Below are 22,972 nucleotides of genomic sequence, written 5' to 3'. Positions count from 1 at the left end.
GCTCACCTAGACATTGTGTGGAAAATGTGTATAACCTAGATAAACGAAAAATCTTTGGGGCATATTTACAATAACTGGTGCATCCCTGCATATCAGCAGGGATGCACCAGTTATTGTGCGCCACAGCTCCGCCACCATGGATGCGCCGCATTTCCATTGCGGCGCACCATGGGGCAAAAACGGCACAGATGCGTGACGCATCTGTGCCGTAAAAGTGGCGCATTGCTGGAGTTGCGTCGCAAGTGCGACGCAGCTCCAGCAATGGTCTGGGGGGCCCAATCTTGCTAATGCTGCGTCAATCCTTACGCCTGCTTCAGGCAGGCGCAGGGTTTTGACGCAGCATGGGTCTAAAAGTGACTAAGTGAAATCTTGTAGATTTCACTCAGCCACTCTTAGGAGGCGTTCCTGCATCGGAACGCCCCCCCCTAGCAGGAACGCCTACATTTGGCTCAGGGCTTTACAACGTGACACATCTCCCCGATGCGTCACGTTGTAAGTACCCCGCACCATGGCGCAGGATTTGCGCCGCCGCTGCGTCACAAAAGTGACGCAACGGCGGCGTAAATGAGGCGCAAGGGGCTTGTAAATCTGCCCCTTTGTTTTTTCCATTCCAACACACTGGAAAAAATTAAAGGCATGTTTGAGGCTTCACATTTCTAAAACCATGAAACACTTTTTTCCATTGTAAGACTGTGATGCCTGTATTATGCAAGTACCAGTGCTTTATATCGACCAGCAATGTCAGGCAATGAGTACCAGCACTTCTCGGCAGAGGTGCAATACTTTTAATTGGAGAGTTCCAGCACTTCCGAAAAGCGAGTAGGAACTCAGATATAGGTTACCTGCACTTACTTTTTCTATTCCAAGCTCTGGCAAGTACAATATCCACACACCCTATGAAGCTCCTGTGAAGCCTGCACTAGAACGCATGCCGCCTGCCTCAATAGGTGGTAAATAACTCCTAAAAGCAGTGCTTTAAATGGGCTGGTACTCACCCACTTCTCATTTTTTTTCACCCTGAGTACCGGCACTTCTCTACGGCCGTGGAGAGTACCGGTACTCATGGAAGGTAGGCGCATTGGCCTCTAGTGGTAGTGGCCTGTCTATTTAACTGCCAGATCACTTTTATAGCCCTGAGCTGAGCCCCCCCGCTGACCTATTCAGCGTGGGCTCATTTGCATGATATCCGGGCGTTCGTCCTCATGCTGTGTTGCAAGGAATCGAGGCAGCCCAGTGGGAGCACAATGGGGAAAACCATGGGAGGTTAAAAGGGCATTAATCCCACCTGATTCTTTTGTGTGAATGTCTGTTTATGTGTGTCTGTTTGCCTGCTTGTGTGTGCGTGTTTATGTGAGAGAAATGTTACAAAATAAGGATGTGTTAAAATATCACTGTTTGACTTTCAATTTGTTTAACTAATTAACAGCAGCGGCCCGTGGAGGGAGTTCCGTGGGGCGGAAAGGCGGGGCGGGGGAGGGGCAGAGTGGGGGATACTAAAAACCGGAATATGGATAATTGGAGGTAAGTAAACAATTAAATAAATAAAACGCAACTCGTAGCGCGCCCTGAATCGCAAATTGCGATGCAGCACGCGCTACGAAATTCGTTTTATTTATCTAATTGTTTACTTACCTCCAATTATTCATATTCCGGTTTTTAGTACCCCCCACCCTGCCCCTCCCCCGCCCCGCCTTTCCGCCCCACGGAACTCCCTCCACGGGCCGCTGCTGCTAATTAACCTGATTGGTTTATAGAAAGACATTTCTCGTATGTGCTGCAACTAGTATATAAGCCAATAAACTTCACATGTCTTGCCTTTAACCCTGCCCCTAGCCCCGCCCACTAGCCACATTTAAATGAGTACCTGCACTATTTTCTTCCCATTTAAAGCACTGCTTAAAAGTAGTGATGCAAAGCTGAATAGATTACATAAAGATTCACTTTCTGCCCAATCTTTAGGGAGACCGGCTGAACGTCCAGTTACACTGCTTCATACGCCTTCATTTTCAGTTTGCAGTCATTGGACACTAATGAAGAAATGTGTCCTAGACAGAGGGGAGCCATGTGGTGGTATCAATATGAGGGCTTCACTGTGGCCTCCCAAGGGTGGCAGGAGTCCACCACTTCTTCCTCACAGCCAGCAGGTTTCAGTGAGGTGCTCCATAATGACTGCACACTTCACCCAGATTTAGACCAGCACATAGCTGGTCTCTTTTGGATCTGTGTAGGCCCCATCGCAACCGACTATATAGGTCAGTTCAACATTAGCAGTTGCCAGTGGCACATGTGTATCTGATTTGCAAGAGGGCACCCCAGTGTACTAGCAGATTCTGCATGCCTGGTGGTGGTGGTGGTTGGTGGGGGCTTTCACTTGGAATCCTGCATGAATCATTTCCAAGTATGACATAATTAAAAGTGCGTCCCTCCAGTGGTTGTTGTACCTGCTGCTGTTGTTTTTTTGCGTGTTAATATATGGGTAGACTGGAAATGGAAGCCTAGAGCTGAGTGTTGTGCAAAAAAAGATTATAGGGGTGGGCACATCTCATGTAATTCTGTGAAGGGTGATCACGGAAAACGACTGCAAAATTATGCCTAAGTATGTGAAATGAATCTTGCACTAAAAAAATTGGCCAGGTAAAAATTCAACTCAAAAATGTAATTTGAATTGATTTCTGGTTGCTCACATTTGGATTTGTAGTTTTGTGCTAAGAAAATGACATGAATAGTCTGAATGGGTATAAAAATCCACCTGAAATGTTTGTTGACCACCCATGGTAAAGGAACTGCTGCTCACTTTCAAAACACTGCTGTTCACATTTTGATTTGCAGTTTTGTGCAGAAAAATTACCCAAACAGTCCGCTCAAGTAAAAAAAGTACCTGAAATGCCACTCGCATTAAAAAATTACTCAAGCAGTACACCCTGTGCTAAATTTTCTCCCTAAAATTACGCAATGTAGGATAATCTCTGTAATTTCACATAAATTATGTCACATGAAAGTACCATAATTACACAAGCGTGATTAAAATTTCGACCAGGCTTAAAAATGAATACCCTCTCCTTAACCAACTAATATTATTGTGTGCTGTTTTTTTTAATGTAAGGATGGGATCCTTTCACTCACATCTAGAAAGATAACAAAAGAATATTAGTGATGTTTTGGTATGCATGCTGTTGTCTTTAAAGAACTGTTTGTTATATTTGACTCATGTGAAACCCACACTTGAGCTAGTCAACTCTCGGTTGAGTGAAGGAGGGTCAGTAATCAAACTAGGCACACCCCAGGCAAATGAACACTGATTAAAGGTTTAGTTACATATCTGCTTCCCATATGACTGACGTAATGTTGTTCCTACATTTATCGCGTACCTTTGGTAATGCCATCCTCATACTCTTCGTCTGCAAAATGCACCACCAACATTGCCTTCCAAAATGTATGATATCAGTCTCCTTATAGTTGGCATGCACTCCTTCCTCTCGAAGGGTAGTGGGACTCTGCTTTGCGACTCCATGGTGTCGATTACATCTAGCAACTACGAATAAAACATTCAATTTGAGGAAATACTGCGAGTTTATGCAGCTTCTGATGCTTCTTGTGGAATCCTGAATTTATTCTACCTCTGGTAGCCTCTGCCCAGCACATAATGCCTACTGACACTCCAAAAAGGCACTATCACATTGCACAAGACCAATACTGCTTAGTACGTTTTGTAGCATAAGGTAGTCTTAACGACCCAGGGAGAGGCCCAGGTTATCAAACATCAAATACATAAATCACATAATCCGGGCAGGGCTTAATTTGTACCAGTGGTGCCCCCTCTGGGCACCACCGACTCTTATTTCTGGAGACCGTCATTCTTTGCCACTTCATACACAGTCCTGATTCTGATCTGAAGCTGCTATAATGTACAGAGAACTTGGAGAAAGCAGAGTCCTTTTCTGTTTCCACCTTGAGCCACTGGAAATAGGATTGGCAATATATTGATCCTTCATTTTCAGTGTATTAGTAGCCCCTCTATTTCCACAAACAATTCATATAAAACAAGGAGTCTTGGACACCTCCTAGATAGTGTTCATGCAGCTTACCAGGTAGTCAGGGCGACTGTTAATCTGACAAGCACGCTGCTAGCAGAGGTGGTAGGCATTTCCGGGCAATAGTGGCACTGTAGCTGGAGGAAAAGCCTGCCTGACTGGCATGCAACACCTCCTCGGAAAACGTTGGGGAATGGGGATCATCAGTTATTATTTTACAAATTAATAATTGAGTCCATGCAAGAACTTAGGTCTACATTTCCAACTATATTGTATCGTCCTTGACGGTTTATGAGACATGCATGTAACTTCTCTTCCTGAGGGGATGACTCAAATTATATCAGACTACGTGCACCTTCTATGGCTTTCCAAAACATATATTTGTTTGTTACGAGAGCTGCAGAGCACCACATGGCCAACTTCACTTTCCTCCTGTTTACAGCACTGTGTAAATACAAGTTAAAAAGTAAAGGCACAATTTACTGAGGCAGCCCTTTGTAACGCCATTGTCACTATTTCTGCACGATCACCTTTTCCTTTGAAATCAGGGACAGTTGCCAGCAGAATACAAAGACCAAAAAATGGAAATTACTATAAAAATATTAATAGTTAAGGTCACTTGCCACCTATGTCTCACACACTGCTTCCCATATTCAGAACTAGTGGCTTAGATATTGAGACAGACCACATACATATGGGAGGTCCATTATCCACATACATCGCTATCTGCACAGTGTTTACGCGGCAAGCCACAGTTTTTCAACCACGTTACAGTGTGAAGGACATCTAACACGGGCTTCAATTGGAATTCCATAGAGCATATAATCAAGCCCATTATCGCCGTTTTAGCGGCAGTTTTCTGCCGCTAAAGCGGTGATAATTTTATCGCCTGTCTTGATAATATGCCCCTCAGTTTGCTTGGGGAACACATATTCCCTTTTTTCAGTTAGAGTGAATGAGCTTCTCAAAATATTCCATCCATGTGGATTCATCAGGTGCAGAAGTGCTGCTGACAATGTCAATGCCAACCTGTGCACACTCATACACACACACACACCTCCCCCCGAACCTTTCGATATTGTTTGTTTTCTGGTGATGTTATCTGCTCAGTTTTGCTACAACCCACCCCCTTTATCCCTAGGCAGCTAATAAGCTAGTTTATTTCTAAACTGAGAGGGATGCACTATTGTATTGCTATTTACAGTGCATTTGTTTTCAAGCATGTCTGATGCTCCACAGAGGTATCGTTTTCAGTAATGCACTCTGAGTTAATTGTCGTGTGAATAAGCTCAGTATGGGATTCACGCTCTTCCTGTCCTTCAATTACTTCCAAAGGTCTCCGAATTATTCCCCGTCATTATCTCAATTGCTACCTTTGATTTCGCCCCGAGCCGGCCGGCCAATGATGAATAAATTAAGCCACTCCAGTACATTTGCCTTGGTTTCCACCGCAAGAAAGCATTCAAAGCCATTGCAGAAGCCACTTCAGCGCCATGTTGATTTGGGCCAATTTAGGGCAATCATTACTGCGATGCTCGGCAAGGAATATACAAAATGGAAGGCAGTGTTCTCCAGGAACAAAGTGAATATCCAAGAATGGGCAAGTCCGGCATTTGTTCGTCAGCTCAAATCCAGTATGATGCATTTGTTGAAATGTGTTAAAAAATTGAACCTGTTTGGTCATGATAATTTTCTGCCCAATCCTCGTACATGCAGGTCGTAAACCATCAGTAAACTGATTTTGACATCCATCAAAATGATGAGCCCATTCATGGATTTCAATTAGAATTTAGAGGCTGAGAAAAATATTCATGTATCTCACATGAATTCAAGGTTCCTTTTGGAGTATTTTGTTGTACAAATCTGTATTTGTGTTTGTATTAGTCCACTTCAGTCATTGGCTAACTTCACTGTGAGTGAAAGCATTAATCTTTTTCACAAGGATCACATTCACACACAAAGTAGTTCCTTTCAGTGACAGGTACGACTTTGGCAATGTGTGCTTTTTGAGACAGAAATAATTTTTTTCTTTTTTTCAACCTGTTTTATTGGAGTCCGTGCCCTTTTTTTTGCTATTTGAACACAAACTCCTTGAGGAGGCTCTTGAGCTATTGCAAAGGAAGGAGAATGAGAAGATTTCCATGGCAGTATGGCAGTAACCAATATAGTTCAAACTAACTTCCCTACCCTCATCCTAAAGTTATGTGAGGAACTGATCTCTTTTAACTCTCTCAAATTTTTTTTTGTTTTTAGCCTGAGACCCATTGGCCCATGTTTTATGTATCTTATCATTGGTATGTACCCTATGTAGTATCATTCTTGAAAATAATTGTTTTATCCCCGGATGTGCCCTGAATCTTGCAATGCTGCTCTATTTATTCATGATTTCTTTTTATTATTGGTACTTTTATGGCCGCATTTGGCTGAATAAATGTTATGTGACTGACTATATTGGAGTGGACCTAGCAGCTCCCACAGCAATGTTTTTTCTTTTTTCTTTAATTTCAATAAGATTTTATTGAGATTTTTGTCATATAAAAGCAATACAGAAACACAGCAATGTTTTAATGTTTTATAAAAACCGTGGCAAAACAAAATGAACATTGGAAAGCCAAAGGACTGGCAGCCAACCCAGAACAATTGGTTTTGTCAATGCTTGTGTTTTAATGGAATCATGTACAGTCTCAACTCAATCTGCTTTAGTGGGATAAGAAAAAATAATTGCACACAGGAGTTTGGCCTAATGTTGTACAACCAACCTATTCAACCACATTGCCATACCTTTTGGTTCCAAAAACTCTTACTAAGATTTTTGACCTGTTTAATGGCAGTCTAATTGCCATTTTGTGAATTTATGTAAGCCTGTAATAACCCTCGAAGCTGTTTCAGCTCTAATTTTAAAGCTCATTTTAGAGACCTGTAAACATTTAGCGACTGTCTTTGTTATCACTGTCCTCTAAAGATAGTCGAAGAAGTTTGACGCATGGTACGCGTGCTAGAGGCATCACCTAACAGTACAATTGTATTCTGACCCTACGCATCCATCATCAGGAATCCAGTACACTTGCCCCTAGCTATACTTGTACTGGCTTTTGCAGGTGCGCCTGCACCTACACATAATTCGGTGGAACGTACATTTGACAATGAGCCTGCATTGCTAAGCGATGTCCACAAATTAATCCCCATGAATTAGGTCCACAATTTGAACAATGCTGATTACGCAATGTCAAATCAGTAGTTGAAGTGAACTTTCTCTATCACCCAAAGTCATTTCCATTCCTCCATCTAGCCTTTCGGTCCAACCATCTGCCTGTCTGTCAAAAAGCGTGTTCATCCTTCCATCACAACCTCTCACCAATGGAAATATTCATGAATTTGCTGGAGATCATAAAACAAAAAATAACTGCACGTATTGATTGATGACTAAAGGTAAGCATGATTAAAAAAAGGGCCCAATTCACTAAGGTTTTGCTATGAGTAGGTGTGACTCACTCTTGTAGCACTCATACCATGAATTTCAAATTATCCAGGTGCACTCATGGTTTACCGCTGATTTACTTCTGGTACTGAGATGTAATCCAGGACGACAGACATGTGTCCCAGAAAAAACTTTGTGAGTTAGGACTGACGAGCATACGTTTTTGAGTTTTTTGAGCTCATGAATATGCCATGTAGTAGTTGCTTTATATCACTCATATTTCTGTACGGTATTGGCTGTTGAATGGCCCTGACCCGCTCCATTTTGGAAAGTAGAGCACTGGATTCTGGCAGCATTTTCCATCTGAGCGGAACATTGCATGGAATATGCAAACAAGTTCCTCAACAAACCGCCTCCTGATTGATACACAAGTTTTTGCACCTTGTCCTTCACCTTTTGGTGAACTATTATGTTTTTTGGACAGTGAGATTGGCAGATATGTCCACCACTGGCATAAGCCTCGACATTCTGTCACACAAAACATAATAAAGAAAAAGAAATATGTCTTAGTGAAGGTAATGACGCTGAACATCCTGTGATTCTGGGCAAATCGCTTAATTTCCCCGTGTCTAACAAAAATGAATGTGTCCTCGTGTAACACTACTGGTGCTATGTAAAGTGCTCTGATACCCGATTCGGGTCAAGTTCCCATGACTTCACTCAAAAGCTGCCATATGGCAACATGACAATGAGATCTCCCTTTTGATCCTAAATGTATATTGTAGAACACTACCTGCCCCACATAAGCGCTCCAGTACTGCCTTAGGGGTATGAAACACTGTAGAAATGCAAAAAAGGGGAAAATCAATGTTCCTTCCAATCCTACTTTCACCTCTTTAAAAATACAAAAATAATTTAAGATTTCAGCAGAATACTGACTGCTACAATAATAGGAATGTACATTGTGCATCAGCGGGTGAGAGAAGGTGATGATCTTGCATCCGTGGATGCTCAGATACAAACACCATCAGTTGAGATTCATAGTGATTCGAGGGAAAATACAAGAACTGGCAAAGCCAAAAGGTCTCACCTTTCAAAAGACTAAGAGCCTTTTTACTACTACGGCGGTTCATTGGACCACTGCAGTCATGGTAGCAGTCCGTGGACCACCAGACAGGCAGTCTGCCCATCATAATTCGACTTTGGAGGTTGGACCGCCACAAAACCAATGCCACCGCCAGGGATCCATGATCCCTGGCAGTCTTGCAGCTGTGTGAGGCTGGTAATATGCTGGTGGTGCTTCTGCAACACCGCCAAGCATATTACTAGTTTCTTCACTGCCACAGTTGTCATGGCGGTCACACCGCAATGAAAAGTGTGGCAGTGAAGAAATAAAGGGGGGCCTACAGGGCCCCTCTTACCTCTGCGTCAGGGGAGTACCTTTGTGCCCTCTGGTCTGCATGCACCCCCAGTTCCTGCAGGTCATGGACCTAACAGTCCATGCTCTGCAGGAACCTGCAATTGTGTTCCCATTGTAATGCCTGATACGGCTCTCCTATGAGCCTTTAAACAGGCACCACAGTGGGCCAGCAACCGCAGGACTGCGCGACCTGGAATCCAGTCAGAATCCGACATGTGGTCTAATTATGGCTTTGGCGGTGCAGGAGCAGGGTGCTGGTGAGGCGGCCCTCTCCAGCACTGCCAAAGTCATAATAAGGCCCTTAGCCAAATGTAGGGTTTCCAATGCTTGTTGCTGGCTCTAACCAGAATCAGTCAAAATAGAAAATGCTTGTTGCATATGCTGAACTGCATCAGAAAACAAAGAGACAAAATGCCGCCCTTAGTTTGTGGATGCATGTATACATTATGACACTGCAGCAGCCATTGTCTCTTTTTTAATTTACTGTTCCAAAATTGTGGATGCCCGTCTTAGAGCAGTGAATTAAAACAAAAAAAGTGGGGTGTAAGCACTTTAAAAGTAAAGGAGCATCCCAGCACCAAATTGCATCTGCCAGGTCCTCCAAAAAGTAAGCAAAAAAGAATGGTGAGCAAAAACACTAAGCCAGAAGGGATGGGGAAGCAGTGCAGGAGCTGGGGAGGGTGTCTTTTGAAACAACAGTAAAAAAAGATGAGCAGGATGGGGACGGATGGAAGAAGCAACGAACAAGTGGGGGAGAGGAAAAGAAACATGGAGGTTTTGGGTAGCGGGGATGTCAGCTGTAGAAGAAGCACATGAAGAAAGAGTAAGAAAATGCATGCTGAAAGACTAAGAAAAAATAGATCCCTGAATTTAAACCACAGAAGAATACAAGTCGTCCAATCGATAGGACGGTAAACAAACTATGCTACAAAGGAGGAACAAACTCCGAAATAGGAAGGCAAGCCATTGAATAAAAGCAAATTAGATTGTCAAGAATACAGCACCCATATACCCCTAGGGGTGATTGCGTTGTGCTATATGAATCCTCATTGATTGATTGAAGAAAGCCAACCAGTCATGAGCAATGGGATGACCAAAGCCCACTCTTCATCTTGTACACAGAAGGCCTTTCAGCAACAGCTAAAATCTGTTAGTAGTCCAGACCTAATAAGTCCCATGTAACCTGTACATTTCTCTTCTTGAACAAACCTCAATAACCTGCAGCTTTAAGTAGCCTGTGCCCAAGTGTTGCTGTGCATACATTCTTCACTTTCATTTCCGTACGCCACATTTACATATAATGTAAACCAACATCCAGATTTTCCAAGGGCCCTCTTGTCAAGGAGAAACCACTTTAAAGGGAGAACATTGCAGAAGTCAGCACTCGTTGAACATTGTCATGCGACATCTTCCAAGTGCACTCCAAACTGTACCTTCATATAAACGAGTTAAAAGCATTCAAAAGTGTGTACTCAGATAATAGTAAAGATGTTGAATAGGGTGAAACTTGAAAATAATGTATCTAAGAGGGCTGTCAAAGTACTCCATAAATGTAAATGAAATTATTTTTCGTGGATATAAAATGCAAATCCGTTTTTCTGCTGTTTTGTGTTCTATAGCACAGGCAAGCCACAAATAGGTGTCACAAAACTTCCCATAGTCAATAAGAAAACATGAACTGATTTATTTACAGCCAGTAAAAAACTAAAAAAAGAAAAAATGCATCTTCAAATGTGAATAGGAAACTATAAAAGCATGACCACCTGCAAAGCAGGGGTGCTGTATATAGAGTGTTTTAGGATAATGCTCTTTACAGAATGCTCCAACACTACAAAAATGCCAATACTGATACCATTCACTACGTTAATTCAAGCAATCACGCGTGACACTCATGGTGATTGAAAAAGATTAGATAATCAATAATTTATTTCTTTTATATTCGATTTTTACTTTTCAAAATTTGTTAATTAATGAATCATTAGAAAAGCACTCCAAACAATGAGCAGACCATACAAAAACAATACAATATTTACAATTTCACAATAACACAAACATTGTATTAGTCAACAAATTACACTAAATACACCTAATTTGAGCTCGATCAAATTCCCTCAAAATTAAGAAAAAGAGAAAAGGAAAAGAAAGAAAACCCCAAGGGGATGTTTTAAGAATTCACACAATATAAAAGAAATACAACACTATCCCAGGGAATGTTGGCCAAACAGTACGGTGTTCAGGTTGCGCAACCTAAAATTCAATTAATAGTACATTGTTTGTCAACCTAACACCTCTCAATTGTTATCTATACTTATTTGGACACAAAATCAAGGTCTACGCGTTTCAAACCCAGTCTTAATTTGCGAGTTATCCTCAGGACCTGGAAAATGAGCTGCAAAAAAATAAAAACAAAAAGTGTATGTGTTCCACAATTATACCTTTCAAGCACTCTCAAACACCTCTTTTCAAGTAAAGACAATCTCTACCTTTTTCATTCTCTGTGAGGGTACCCATGAGCTGCAAAAAAATAAAAAATAAAAAAAAAGTGTATGTGTTTACACACTTATACCTTTCAAGCACTCTCAAACACCTCTATTCAAGTAAAGACAATCTCTACCTTATTCATTCTATGTGAAGGCACCCATACATAGCTGGTATTTACTCCACAGACGTTAATTCTGTTGAAACCCTAAAATACATGAAACGACCAGCACAATGTGAGAACAATGAGAAATAAGACACAGTTGCATCTAGAAGAGAGGAAGGTATAAGTACCAAAAGATTCAAAATGGCAGCTAAGTGGTGCATGTACAATAATGGCAGAGCCTAGATTTCTGGAAGATTGCAGCATTTAGAGCTAAAGTCCAATGAATACGAGAGATTAATAAATGTAGTGAAAAGACTCATCTGAAAACAGAAAAAAATGGGAAAGGACAATATTGAAGTGTTCCCACCATAGAAATACTTATTAGGCATCTTAAATCTTCTTCCACGCACAAAACCATATGTTAGCAATATGCTCAAGTGAGAGGAGTTCTGTTTTCTGGGCGAATAGCTGGAGAAAGGCGAGGCTATTTTATGTTGTTTTTTAAATGCTGCATGCCCCCCCAAAAAAGCATTTCTGAACTCCAAAGGGATTGGGGACCCTTTGAAATTTTCAATTTGTTTTCCAGATACTGGAAAGAATCAGCATTTTACTCCACTCTACCCTACTTTTTAGATTTATCCCCAGGAGTGTTTTTGAATTACTGTGACGGCAGGAATGCTTGCTCGAAAGAGAGAGGACTGTGGGGAAAGATGTAAAAATTAGTACTTACTTGCTTTTAAAATCATATTTCTACTTTTGTAAAAAAGAAAAAGTGAGCAGCACAGTTTACTGCGTGGAATTGTTGTTTCTGTGCCTCTGTTGAGAAGGGTGTTAAAGTTATCTAAAACACGCTGAGAGTTTTTTGGGATATATATCAAGAACTAAATCCCCAAGTTCCTCATTAAAAACCAAAACATTTTCGCACTCCACTCTATGCCACTCTATGCTACTCCACTCTACGCCACTCTAAGCCACTTGATCCTACTCCCTTCTATGCCACTCCACTCTATGACACTCCATGCCACTCTACACTTAGCTCTAGGTCATTCTACTCCACTCCACAACACACTATGCCACTCCACGATACTCTACTCCACTGTACAACACTCTACTCCACTCTATGGCACTCCACTCACCAACACACTACTCCTCTCTGCTCCACTCCATGCCCCTCAACTCAGTCTCCCTCCACTCCATAGCCCTGCACTCTACAACACTCAACTCTACAACACTCTACTCCACTCTAAGCCATTCCGCGACACTGTACTCCACTCCATACCACTCAACTCTATGACACTTTACTCCACTCTAAGCAATTCCTCTACGCCATTCCACTCCACTCAACTCCACTCCACTCTACAGCACACTACTCCACTTTATTCCATTACTCCAATGTACACCACCCCACTCTACTCCATTCTACTCTCTTCCACTCTACGCCCCTCTACTCTACCCCTCCACTCTACTCCTCCAGTCTACATCTCTGCACACCACTCTACACAACTCTGCTCCACTCTGCTCCATGACTATTCACTTCATCACACTCCACTCTACGACACTCCACTCTCTGCCACTCCACTCTACGACACTCCACTCTATGCCACTCCACAAAACTCCATGCCACTCCACAACACTATACGCCACTACACTCTAAGACACTCTACTCCACACTATGACACTCCACTTTATAAAACTCTACTCCCCTCCATGCCACTCTACTCTATGCCACTAACTTGTTGCCAGGCTGATCAGCAGCCACACTGGTGTACAATACGGATAACACACATTGGCAAAGCCAAAAGCTCTTGCATATGTGAGGCCTATTTTCCTTTGCCACTGCTTGTTTTGGATGCACTTAGCTTTATCTGTGGCCAGTGGAGTGTGATAAGAGCAGGGGTGATGTGTTCATAATGTTGTCCCCAGTAACAAAGCTAGTTGAAACAGGGAAGACAGCTGTTGAAAGGGAAGGGGGTAATAATTCCTGTGAGTATAGTGTTTCTATAATCTCCTTTATACACATACATAGAACAGACTGAAATTCTGACTTTTATGAAAAAACATATTTAGAGAATGCTTACAAAGTGCTAATACTGAATAATGCCACAAAGAACACTGATAAAGAACTGTCCTTACTGACAGTATATGAAGATAAAACACAATATAACTAATGTCATCGACACCAGCAAAATGCGCAAAGGTACGCACATGCTCTAAATTAATTCCATTCGATCCACCAAATTATGGTATCATGATCTTGAGGGAAAGTCTAAGTAGTCTTCCATAATGTCACGTAATGTCAAATGTGAAACTGTGCATGACGCGCGCGATCTGTGAAGATTTGAGAGGAGCTAGGTTCGCATTCCGCCCTGGAGCACAGCTTTGACGGATTTTAAAAATCAGATTGAAACCCTGAATGCAAGGGTTCACTTGGCGTGCCACTGTAACATGATGATTGTCCAACAATGAGGCACACTGGCCAGTTCCTTATTAGATTTTGAATCTATTCCAGTAAGATACATTTACACACTGTGGTACTCATTTACGAGTCCTCTTGCAGCACTTTTGTGTCAGCGGAGCATCACTGTTTTGACTCTCCCATGGCGTAATGTGCGGCAGCATATTTACAAGGCCACGCAAAGCCACTTTGCATGGTTTTTCATTGCTTTGAAAATATGTGCCCCGGAACAATGCATGAAAGGAACGTTCCATTGGTGTCGCTGTGGGTTTTCCCACGCACCACCCATGGAATCTGAAGCATTCCCAGATTAACAAGGATTGCCTAAACCAGGGAATGTGTCAGATTCTAACACCACTCTAGAGGTGCCGTTAGAGAGGCACAATGAGGAGAAATATCCTTATTTCTCCTTGTTTTTCCCCTTTCTATGTGTCCTGACGTATCTGTCTTTCCTTGAGACCTGGAGCGCCGTACAATAAATACAGCGCATTCATTGTGTCGCAAGGAGGGCGCAAACAGGAAAACTGTTGCATCGCTGTTTTGTCGCAGCGATGTGACCGTTTTCATAAATACGCCCCTCAATCCTTATCCTGAAATTCTGGCCTAGATGCGGTCCTCCAAAATAAAAGTTGGACACTTCTGCTTTCAGCTTTAAAGGCACATCAACTGCTGTTTTGTTATAAATTGTGAAGCGTTTTGAAAAGTAGAACTCAAAATACGGTACAGTTTGAGTCGATACACCAATGCATTGCTGTAAGTAAGTTTGACTCACTTCAAGCTTAGTTGTGACTTACTCCTGAATCTTTAGGAGCAATCGTAATCTGGCTCACTGTTTCTAACCCTTACTGTTACTTTGGCAAAATGTGATCTCCTAAGAGAGAGAGAGAATGTGAAAGTAATCTCTGTGTCTCTCCTCAGCAGTCGCGGCATCACGTGACCAGAGCCAGATCCCAATCATTGCTGTGTCCGTCACCGTGGGTGTTATCCTGCTGGCTGTTGTCGTGGGTTTCCTGCTCAGCGGAAGGTAAGGTGCCAGATCAGCATTGTATCTCCATGCATCTCTAGACCAGGGCTTTAAGTGGGCCGGGTCTCACCAGTGCTGAGCACCGGCACTTTTTTTTTAAAGAGGCCTCGAAACGGGTCTCTATCGGGCTCTGTTTTGTTTTTTCCTGACTACAGTGACATCAGGCACCTCGATGTAAGCGTGCTCACACTCCTCACTACTCACTAGTGGAGAAGTTACAGCATGACATCATGCCAGGTGAGCGTTGTAGTGGAAGGGAAATCCTTTAAAGAGTCCCCTTCTCTCTCTGGATTTCCCTTCTCTCTTTGACACCCAGGAGCAGCAACATTGTCGTGGTGTCACCAGGGCTTTAAGTGGAAGCTTTTTCAATGTTGTATACAAGCCATAGTTGCTGCTTATTTAACTAATGCAACTAACAACCATCGACAAAGCCAATAGTCCTGAATTGTTGTAGGTATGGTGTTTCTTGTTGTATCATATATCTGGATGCAATGACAGACACAGCAAAATACAAGTCCGGCATCACACTATGCTAAGCAGAGATTTTTAGCTACGTGTTTTTAAGCCACCCCCTTAATTACACTGACCACGCCCCTTTGCGAGACCCTCCAGCTTTTTAATCCCATTTAAAGCCCTGCTCTAGACGTTCAATAAACATGTCATTGATATTGACCTATTATTAAATGTCTGAAGGGTCTGCGCTTCCTGAAGGCGAGGTGAGGCAGTCATCTTATGTGACCAGCAGATGGCGATTGGAGGCATGACATTGCGTTTGGGAGCTGTAAAGTTTATGCATGCTGGCAGGGGCACACATTTAGCAAAATGATCTTTTGCCTGATGCGCCAAATTCTTTGTACCATGTCTTGATGTCTAGGTGAGAATCACGTTATGTAGCGCACATACGCTTACGAAATTTCATGCATAGACCACACTTCGGGCTATACCACAGATACTATAGTAATACAGATATACTGTAGAGTATGAAATAAACAAAAGAAAAACAAATATGCCCGTCACTCCAAATGCACAAGGGTAAAAAGTGTAGGATGTTAATTCTTTAATCCATTTTTTTTGCAGTTTTATATAGCGCTAACTCGACCCTAAGGTATCAGAGCGCTTTACATGAGCACCAGTTTCATTAAAGATGAACACATTCATTTTTAGGCAGGGGGAGATTAAGTGATTTACCCAGAACACAAGATGTTTGTGCCTCCTGCCAGACTCGAACCCAGTTCCAAAGTCGGTCGCTCTAGCCGTTAAGCCACAACTGGTGAAACTCTAAAAGGCTGCTGTGTGTTGGGGTTGCTTGTGTTTATGTGGCAAGCGGATGTGACAATCCCGGAGTGACTCTTCATTTAACCACAGGACCGATATTGATTTATATGAAGTTGGCCCTCTTTTGTCATGGCATACTATGCCTAGCATTCCATTCCGTCATTCTATTGCGCAATAGAATGACGGAATGGAAGGCATAGTAATAACTATGGGTTAAGGTAAATTCGAGCTTCCCCTCATTCACTTTTTGTGTCAATTGAACTACGAGTTGAGACTAGTATTTTTGTTCGCCTACCTCTAGAAGATAAAACTTCCTGAATCTAGCAACCTTAAGGGTCAGAAAGTAGGGTACGCTCTCTGAAGTGGCCACTTATATGTACATAGGAGGCCCGATCAGAGTTTTGGATTGTAGTGGGGCTATCTCAGCTTTTAATTCTTCTGAGGTCGGGGCCAGCTAATGACAGCAGTGGAAAAAATACAGATACGATTTAAAGTTCGATTTCCGCTTTTAAAGCTCGAACTGGCAGACAGAAGAAATCAAATGAAAGTCTGTCAAACTTCTTCAACAACAACATACCCATTAGTGTGAGTTGTGTTGTTAGTAAGAGACCCATTTCAGAATTGTGCATTTTCCCTGTCTTTACAGGTTCCCAGCATAAAACACCAACCCAATTCCACGATCTTAGAATGCAAAGCATGCATGAGAAAAAAAAATGCACATGACTCAAAACCACTCTGACACTTCAAAAACTGCGATTGTCAACCCAAATTAAAAACCAAGCAACGCGACCGCAAGGAATAAGTACACGCTGAGCATTTTCCCATGCATTTGCATACATTGTGGGTCGCATCAGAATGCTCCTTAGCAATTTTGGTGCACAGACCAAGCTTATTTGCAACCACAGCTTCAAAATATGTTTTCAATTTTAGAAAATACGAATTGCCACCTCACCTAGAAAACGTTACAGATGAGCCTGGAGGCAGGCTGCATGCTGAGACCTAACCGTACTTACTTTATATGATGCCCACCTACAGAATCTTTACTGTATCTGCTGGTTAGAAAAAGTTGGCAAGAGCTCATTACTGAGCGCGTGAATATCTAAACAGCAGTGACCTGACATCAATTATTTTTCTATTATTTACATATTTGTAGAGCCAGTCTTATCACCCAAAGGCCTCTTTGCACTAGGACATAAGTACTCGCAAACATTTTCCCAGGGGCCAAAAAGTTTTGTCTGTGATGTGACCAAGGGCCGTATTGATGGCAACAGTGGCTTCGGGCAGGGGAAGGGTGTGGGGGGGCTGGGGGTGCTGGTAAAGTGGGTGTGGTGGAAGTGAAGTATATCCATCTAGTGGCTGAACTCCAGGAAGAGAAACCAGAAAACCTGAGATTAATCCCGGCTTCCCCACTTTACCAATTTGTGTGATCTGCACAATTGATTTATTTCACCCCTCCTCCGTTTTCTTCATTATCATATATAGGATGACCTTGAAATACATAACTTCAGGATGTGCGTTGTACAAAATATTTTCTTGTGTTTGACTTAATAAAGTATAATGTTGTTCATGTGTAATAGGAACCCGGGCTGCCCAAAGAGTGCACATAACAGCAGACACACATCTACAAGTACTCACTCCCCGCACAACCAGGTCTACTCTCAGCACTACCCAGCCATGACAATGGCATAAGTGTGCTGCACAAAAACCAAGAATAAAAAAGAATGGTTTATGTACAAAATCATTGTGGTGTCTATGAAGATGGGACTTGGGAATGAACATGGGGTGGAGAACTACCTCAGCTCCTCTGACCTATATTCTAATATGTGGGGGTATTCTCAGAGCCACTGGAATATTATGCAGCACAGGAGGACCAAATTAGGTGGCAGGGTTTACTAAATGATGTTGCAATAGAAGACAAATTAAGTGGCACAATGTGACGTATTTTATGATTATATTACTTCCTAATTTTGTCATTTTTTACTAAGATTAACACTGAGCAAAGATTGCATCTTATTTGTACCGGTTTAATATCTAAATACAGCAAAAAGCAATGAAAAGGGGACCAGTCAACCTTTGTAAAGCTTTGTCTGCTTTGTCACTGTATTTTTAGTAATTTTGGATCAATTTGAGCTAGAAACAAATTTGTTTTTATTAAAATCTGCAGATTGTGCAGCAGATGATAAATTATGTGGCAAATGCGACAAATCCACAACTATGCGGAAAACACCACATGCGAAAAAATCGCATAATTCCAGCAACCCTTGGGCCGATTCCCAGAACTAATCTGAGATAAAATCCTAAACTCACTACTTTTGGGATTCACAGAAGGCATTTAGTAGTAGTAAAGTTAGGACTGAGACAAAATCCTAGCTTTACGACTTTCAGTATTCACAAAAGGCATTTAGTAGTAGTAAAGTTAGGACTAACTTTACTTCTACTAAATGCCTTTGTGAATACCAAAAGTCGTAAAGTTAGGATTTTGTCTCAGTTTAGTTGTAGTAAAGTTAGGAGTCCTAACTTTACTGCTACTAAATGCCGTCTGTGAATGCCAAAAGTACTAAGTTTAGGATTTTATCTCAGATTAGTTCTGTGAATCGGCCCCCCTCTGTTTACTCACAGTAAGGTGTGATGGTTGCATATTCTGCACATTGGAGGCTCGTTGCCTTTAGTACCAATGGCGAGTGGGCATTATTGTACAGCTGTGTGCAGGTGCGGTAGAGGAAAGGCAAACGGAGGAAGCTTATGGAAATAGTGCTGATTTGCTGCCTCCTCCTGCATCAAGAGAGAAAAAATGGACAACATGGTTCCAGAGCGTAGACCATGTATCTTTCTTTCGACAGTCACAGTAGTGCTTAATCTGTGCCCATGCCTGCAGGTGTTGCTGCACAGCACTCATTTTGGAGACTGCAGCTTAGTTTACTAGTCAGACTTTGACCCAGAGCAAGGAGGAGAACAGTAAAAAAAAAGGAATAAATATGTAGAGAAAGATAGGAAAATAGTGACACAGGAGAAAGCAGGGATGAAAAGGAACATAGAAGAGGGTGATTGGGTACTTATTCATTTAGAAGTTTGAGGTAAGGAGGGAAGTTTGATCAGGTAATCTAAAGCGTGATGTGGCACGAGTCAGTAAATAGAAGATTGCTGTGTTTGTTTTCAGTAGATCCATCAGAACTCACAAGTTTAAAAGAAATACTACTTTGTATTTCTGTGATCAGAGAACCTTTACACATGTAGCAGCTTCAGTCAAAAAGGACAGTTATAAATTTAGAAATCTTTTACTCGATCATCTGGATGAGAATTAAATGGGCTTTGCGTTGTGGGAGTCACCCTGTTTGCGTCCCACTTTATTTTGACTTTACAACATGCAAAGAACAGTAATACCAGGTTTAGCTGTCATAAACATAAATATCTTGTAAAGCATGTGTTCACCTTAAGGAGCATCTTGGTGCTGGATAATAGATGTTTCTTGCTACCCAGCTCACTAGCGCTCATTTTGTCGACTTAGTAATGATGAACGGCTGAGTGGACCCTCCTAAATTTGATCCTATGGCCTTGAGTTCTAACAGCTTCCTGCAGTAGAAGCAATAGCTCACTGAACCACCACAGCTGACACGTGGAGCCAGTGCAGTGCACTGAAGTCCACTGCAACCCAGTTATAGCTGTTTTTTTCACAACCCAGCCTGCAGGCTGGCGCGGGCACTCTCTGTTGTTGCATTAGGTCAGTGATACTCAAAGTATGGCCCAGGGGCAGCATGCAACCCTCCTGACCCTGACCTTCACAAGCAGACCCCTGGTCAACAGCAGCGCCGGGCTGCTGTTTACTCGACTCAGCATTAACAATAAAAATGCTGACGAAAGAGGCAAACATTTATTTAAAGGTTAAGTAAAGTTAAAAAGGAAGTAACTAGGGTGTCTTGCACCACAACGTTAGGAACACCTCCATTTTAAAGACATCTTGCAACAAACTTGTAAAAATATGATAGCATCTTTCAAATGTAAAAAGTGTATTTCATGAACATGCAGAACCATTTATCTTAAGTACATGAGACAATGTCAGTGCATTGAGAAGTATAACTTTAAAAGTGATCTCTTTCAAACATGAATTTAGAAATAGTGCTTAACCTACATCCTGACAATGGCAATAGTGAACTAAGAGGCAAGTCTGTTGTTATGTGCACTCTTTGGGTGGGCTGGGTTCCTATTCTACATGAACAACACTATAGTCTATTAAATTAAACACAGGAGAAGGATTTTTACAGAGCACAAACTCAAGACATGTATTTCAAGGTTCTTTTATATGTAACAATGATAAACAAGCATTGGCATAGCCAATAGGTCTCGTCTTTGGGACCTTATAAGTATTTAGTTATGCAGCAGGTACCAAAGGCGAGACCTATTGGCTATGCCAATGCTTGTTAGTAATAGTAGTGCACTATTTCTATTTTTGCATTGGTGGTGTACTGTAAGAATTTTCTCTGTTTTTTTTAGCACTTTGCTCACTTTCTGAAGACGTGGATATTGGCATCTGGCTAGAGAAGCAAGAAAATTGGCCACAAATCTCAGAAAATACTAAATGCCAATAACAAATACCTGTGACGCATCCACAGCCACTGCCCCAAGTTAAAAGACATGCACTTTATCTGTCGGCACTAGTCTCTCGAAAATCCGAAGCACAATTTAGACCAGTGTTCAAATTAAATTTTTCTTTCAACAAATCGCCTGGCCGTTCCAATTATGTGTAGTAGGTGTTCTTGCATTTTGGAGAAAGACAACGCGCGCTTCATTACTGAGGGCTGCTTTTTATCTTTCTGTTTCCCAATCTTTGCTGTTTTTCTCATACAGTCGATAACACACAAGAGGATAACTGACAAGTGACCCCTTGAACAGTGAAAGACCACGGGAGGAGAGACGAGCGTCTGTAGCATTAGTGGTGGCGGCTAGGGAATGGTGACGGGAGGGGGGAGGAGTGTTAGAATAAAAGAAAAGACGACTTGCATGCTTGTCGCTTAACGCCATGTCGCCTCTGTCACTGCTGAGAAACTCAAAATTGGCATATTATAAGTTATTTATTAAAACTTCACCCAGGCCAAATCACTGCCTTGCTGAGTCTAAATTGAGAGGGCTCGCGGGCAGTTCAAGAGTAACGCAAGACAGGAAGTGTGTGGCGTGGCATCGAATTGAAAGGCAACTGACATGGCCACACAGCGTTTCCCTTGCGGGAGCGAGCAGGTGCACCATCTGTTTGCAAGATAATTACAAACAGATATCGCCAAAGCTTGCTCCTGCAAGGAAAACGCCAAACGTGCATGCTTTACAATAGAAAGCAATGCAAAACGTGCACGTTTTTGGCCAAAAAGCTGATCGATTCCAAGCAAGGCCGGACTGGGAACCAAAATCGGCCCTAGCAAAGTGCTCGGCCGCCCCCCCGGGGCTTGGGGGTGCCGCCGAGCTCTTTGCCAGGGCCGGTTTTCGGCCGATTTTGTTACAGGGCCGATTTTGCAGCTATGCTGCAAAAACGGCCCTGTAATAAAAACGGCCCCCAGGGGCCCAAAACCGGCCCCCACCCGTGCGGCGCACCGGGGGATTGCCCGGTGCCCGCTACGGCCAGTACGGCCCTGATTCCAAGAGGTCCCCTCCTATGCAGTGCATGCGCACTGCGTAGGCAAGACCTAAAAGGGGAGGAAGTGAAATAAAAAAAATTGCCATGGATCACACAATTTGGTAAAGTGGGGAAGCTGTGAATAATCCCAGGTTTTCTGGTTTCACATTGTGCAGTTAAGCCACTATAGATATATGTGTTTTGCTTCCCCTATACCCAACATACCATCAACACCACCTACCCCCAAGCAAACACCATCCCACCCATCCCTCACCAGACCACGCCCTGCTGGCATCAATGCGGCCCTCCTCACTCCACCAGACCAAATGGTTTGGCATCTGGGAAAATGTTTGTGAGTACCCATGCATTAGGGCATTAGCACCCTTGCTTCACCACTGGCCGACATACTTGGTAGTGCCCGCGCCAGGTGGAAGCCGTCTCATTTCCCAGGCCTCCAAGTGCTTCCACAATCTAGCCAAGACTGTAATGAAAGAACAAAGAAGACGCGGTGTTGCATAAAGGATTGAAAAGCCAGGCTCAGAAAGGATTGAGCCATGCTGCGTCCTCCTGGTTTGGATTTCAGGATTAAGCGTACTGCTACAGTCATGCTGGGGCAGAATTAAACCAGCGCCATGTCATGATCTGCACGCGCTCTTTTAGAAAGTACTAGAATGTCTTGCCTGCTTGTTTCATTTCCGGTTAGCAGGTGCCGCTGTGAAGTTAGCTTCAGCCTTTGATTTGAGGCGCAGGGCTCATTTTCTGTGTTTCTTGTGTCACAAATATATACCCCTTACAAGGTGCTACTTGCTTGCTTAATGTGTTCATCTCATTTGATATTTAGTATTATAAACTGTAGCAAACCAACGTACAACATTGTGGCTTGTCTCTGCACATTTATAGCTTGTGATATTTTTAACGGCCTGACACACTCTATAAAACGTGCTCGGAATAAAGACAGACAAGAAATAGAAGGGGGTGTTTTCAGAGAGAACACCATATATTCCTGGATTTAGTTGTGGTATAAATTCACCAAAATTGTCGGGGGTGGCAGAAGTGACCTAATACGCCTTTTGAGCCGTTTAAGCTGCTGATGTCTCAGGAAGTGACATGGGCTGTTTTCTTCTTTTTTTTACCACTGGTGAGGTGTCTTAGGTACTTAAAAAAAA

At 42.5% G+C, this 22,972-nt stretch overlaps 1 protein-coding gene across 3 annotated transcripts in view; it reads left to right on the top strand.

The window, feature by feature from the left end:
• The window catches only part of EPHA5 (EPH receptor A5), a 675,470-nt gene that overhangs the window by 535,687 nt on the left and 116,811 nt on the right, over nt 1-22,972 (top strand). For 2 of the 3 annotated variants that reach the window (XM_085636504.1, XM_085636506.1), the window contains exon 8: nt 14,827-14,932. In XM_085636504.1, the coding sequence (XP_085492630.1) occupies nt 14,827-14,932 (106 nt within the window). The remainder of the gene's footprint in view (nt 1-14,826; nt 14,933-22,972) is intronic. The other variant, XM_085636505.1, reaches the window with a different exon arrangement.

This window comes from Triturus cristatus, chromosome 2_1, assembly GCF_964204655.1.
Source record: "Triturus cristatus chromosome 2_1, aTriCri1.1, whole genome shotgun sequence".
NCBI lineage: Eukaryota > Metazoa > Chordata > Amphibia > Caudata > Salamandridae > Triturus > Triturus cristatus.
This window is presented reverse-complemented; position numbering and strand designations above follow the sequence as displayed.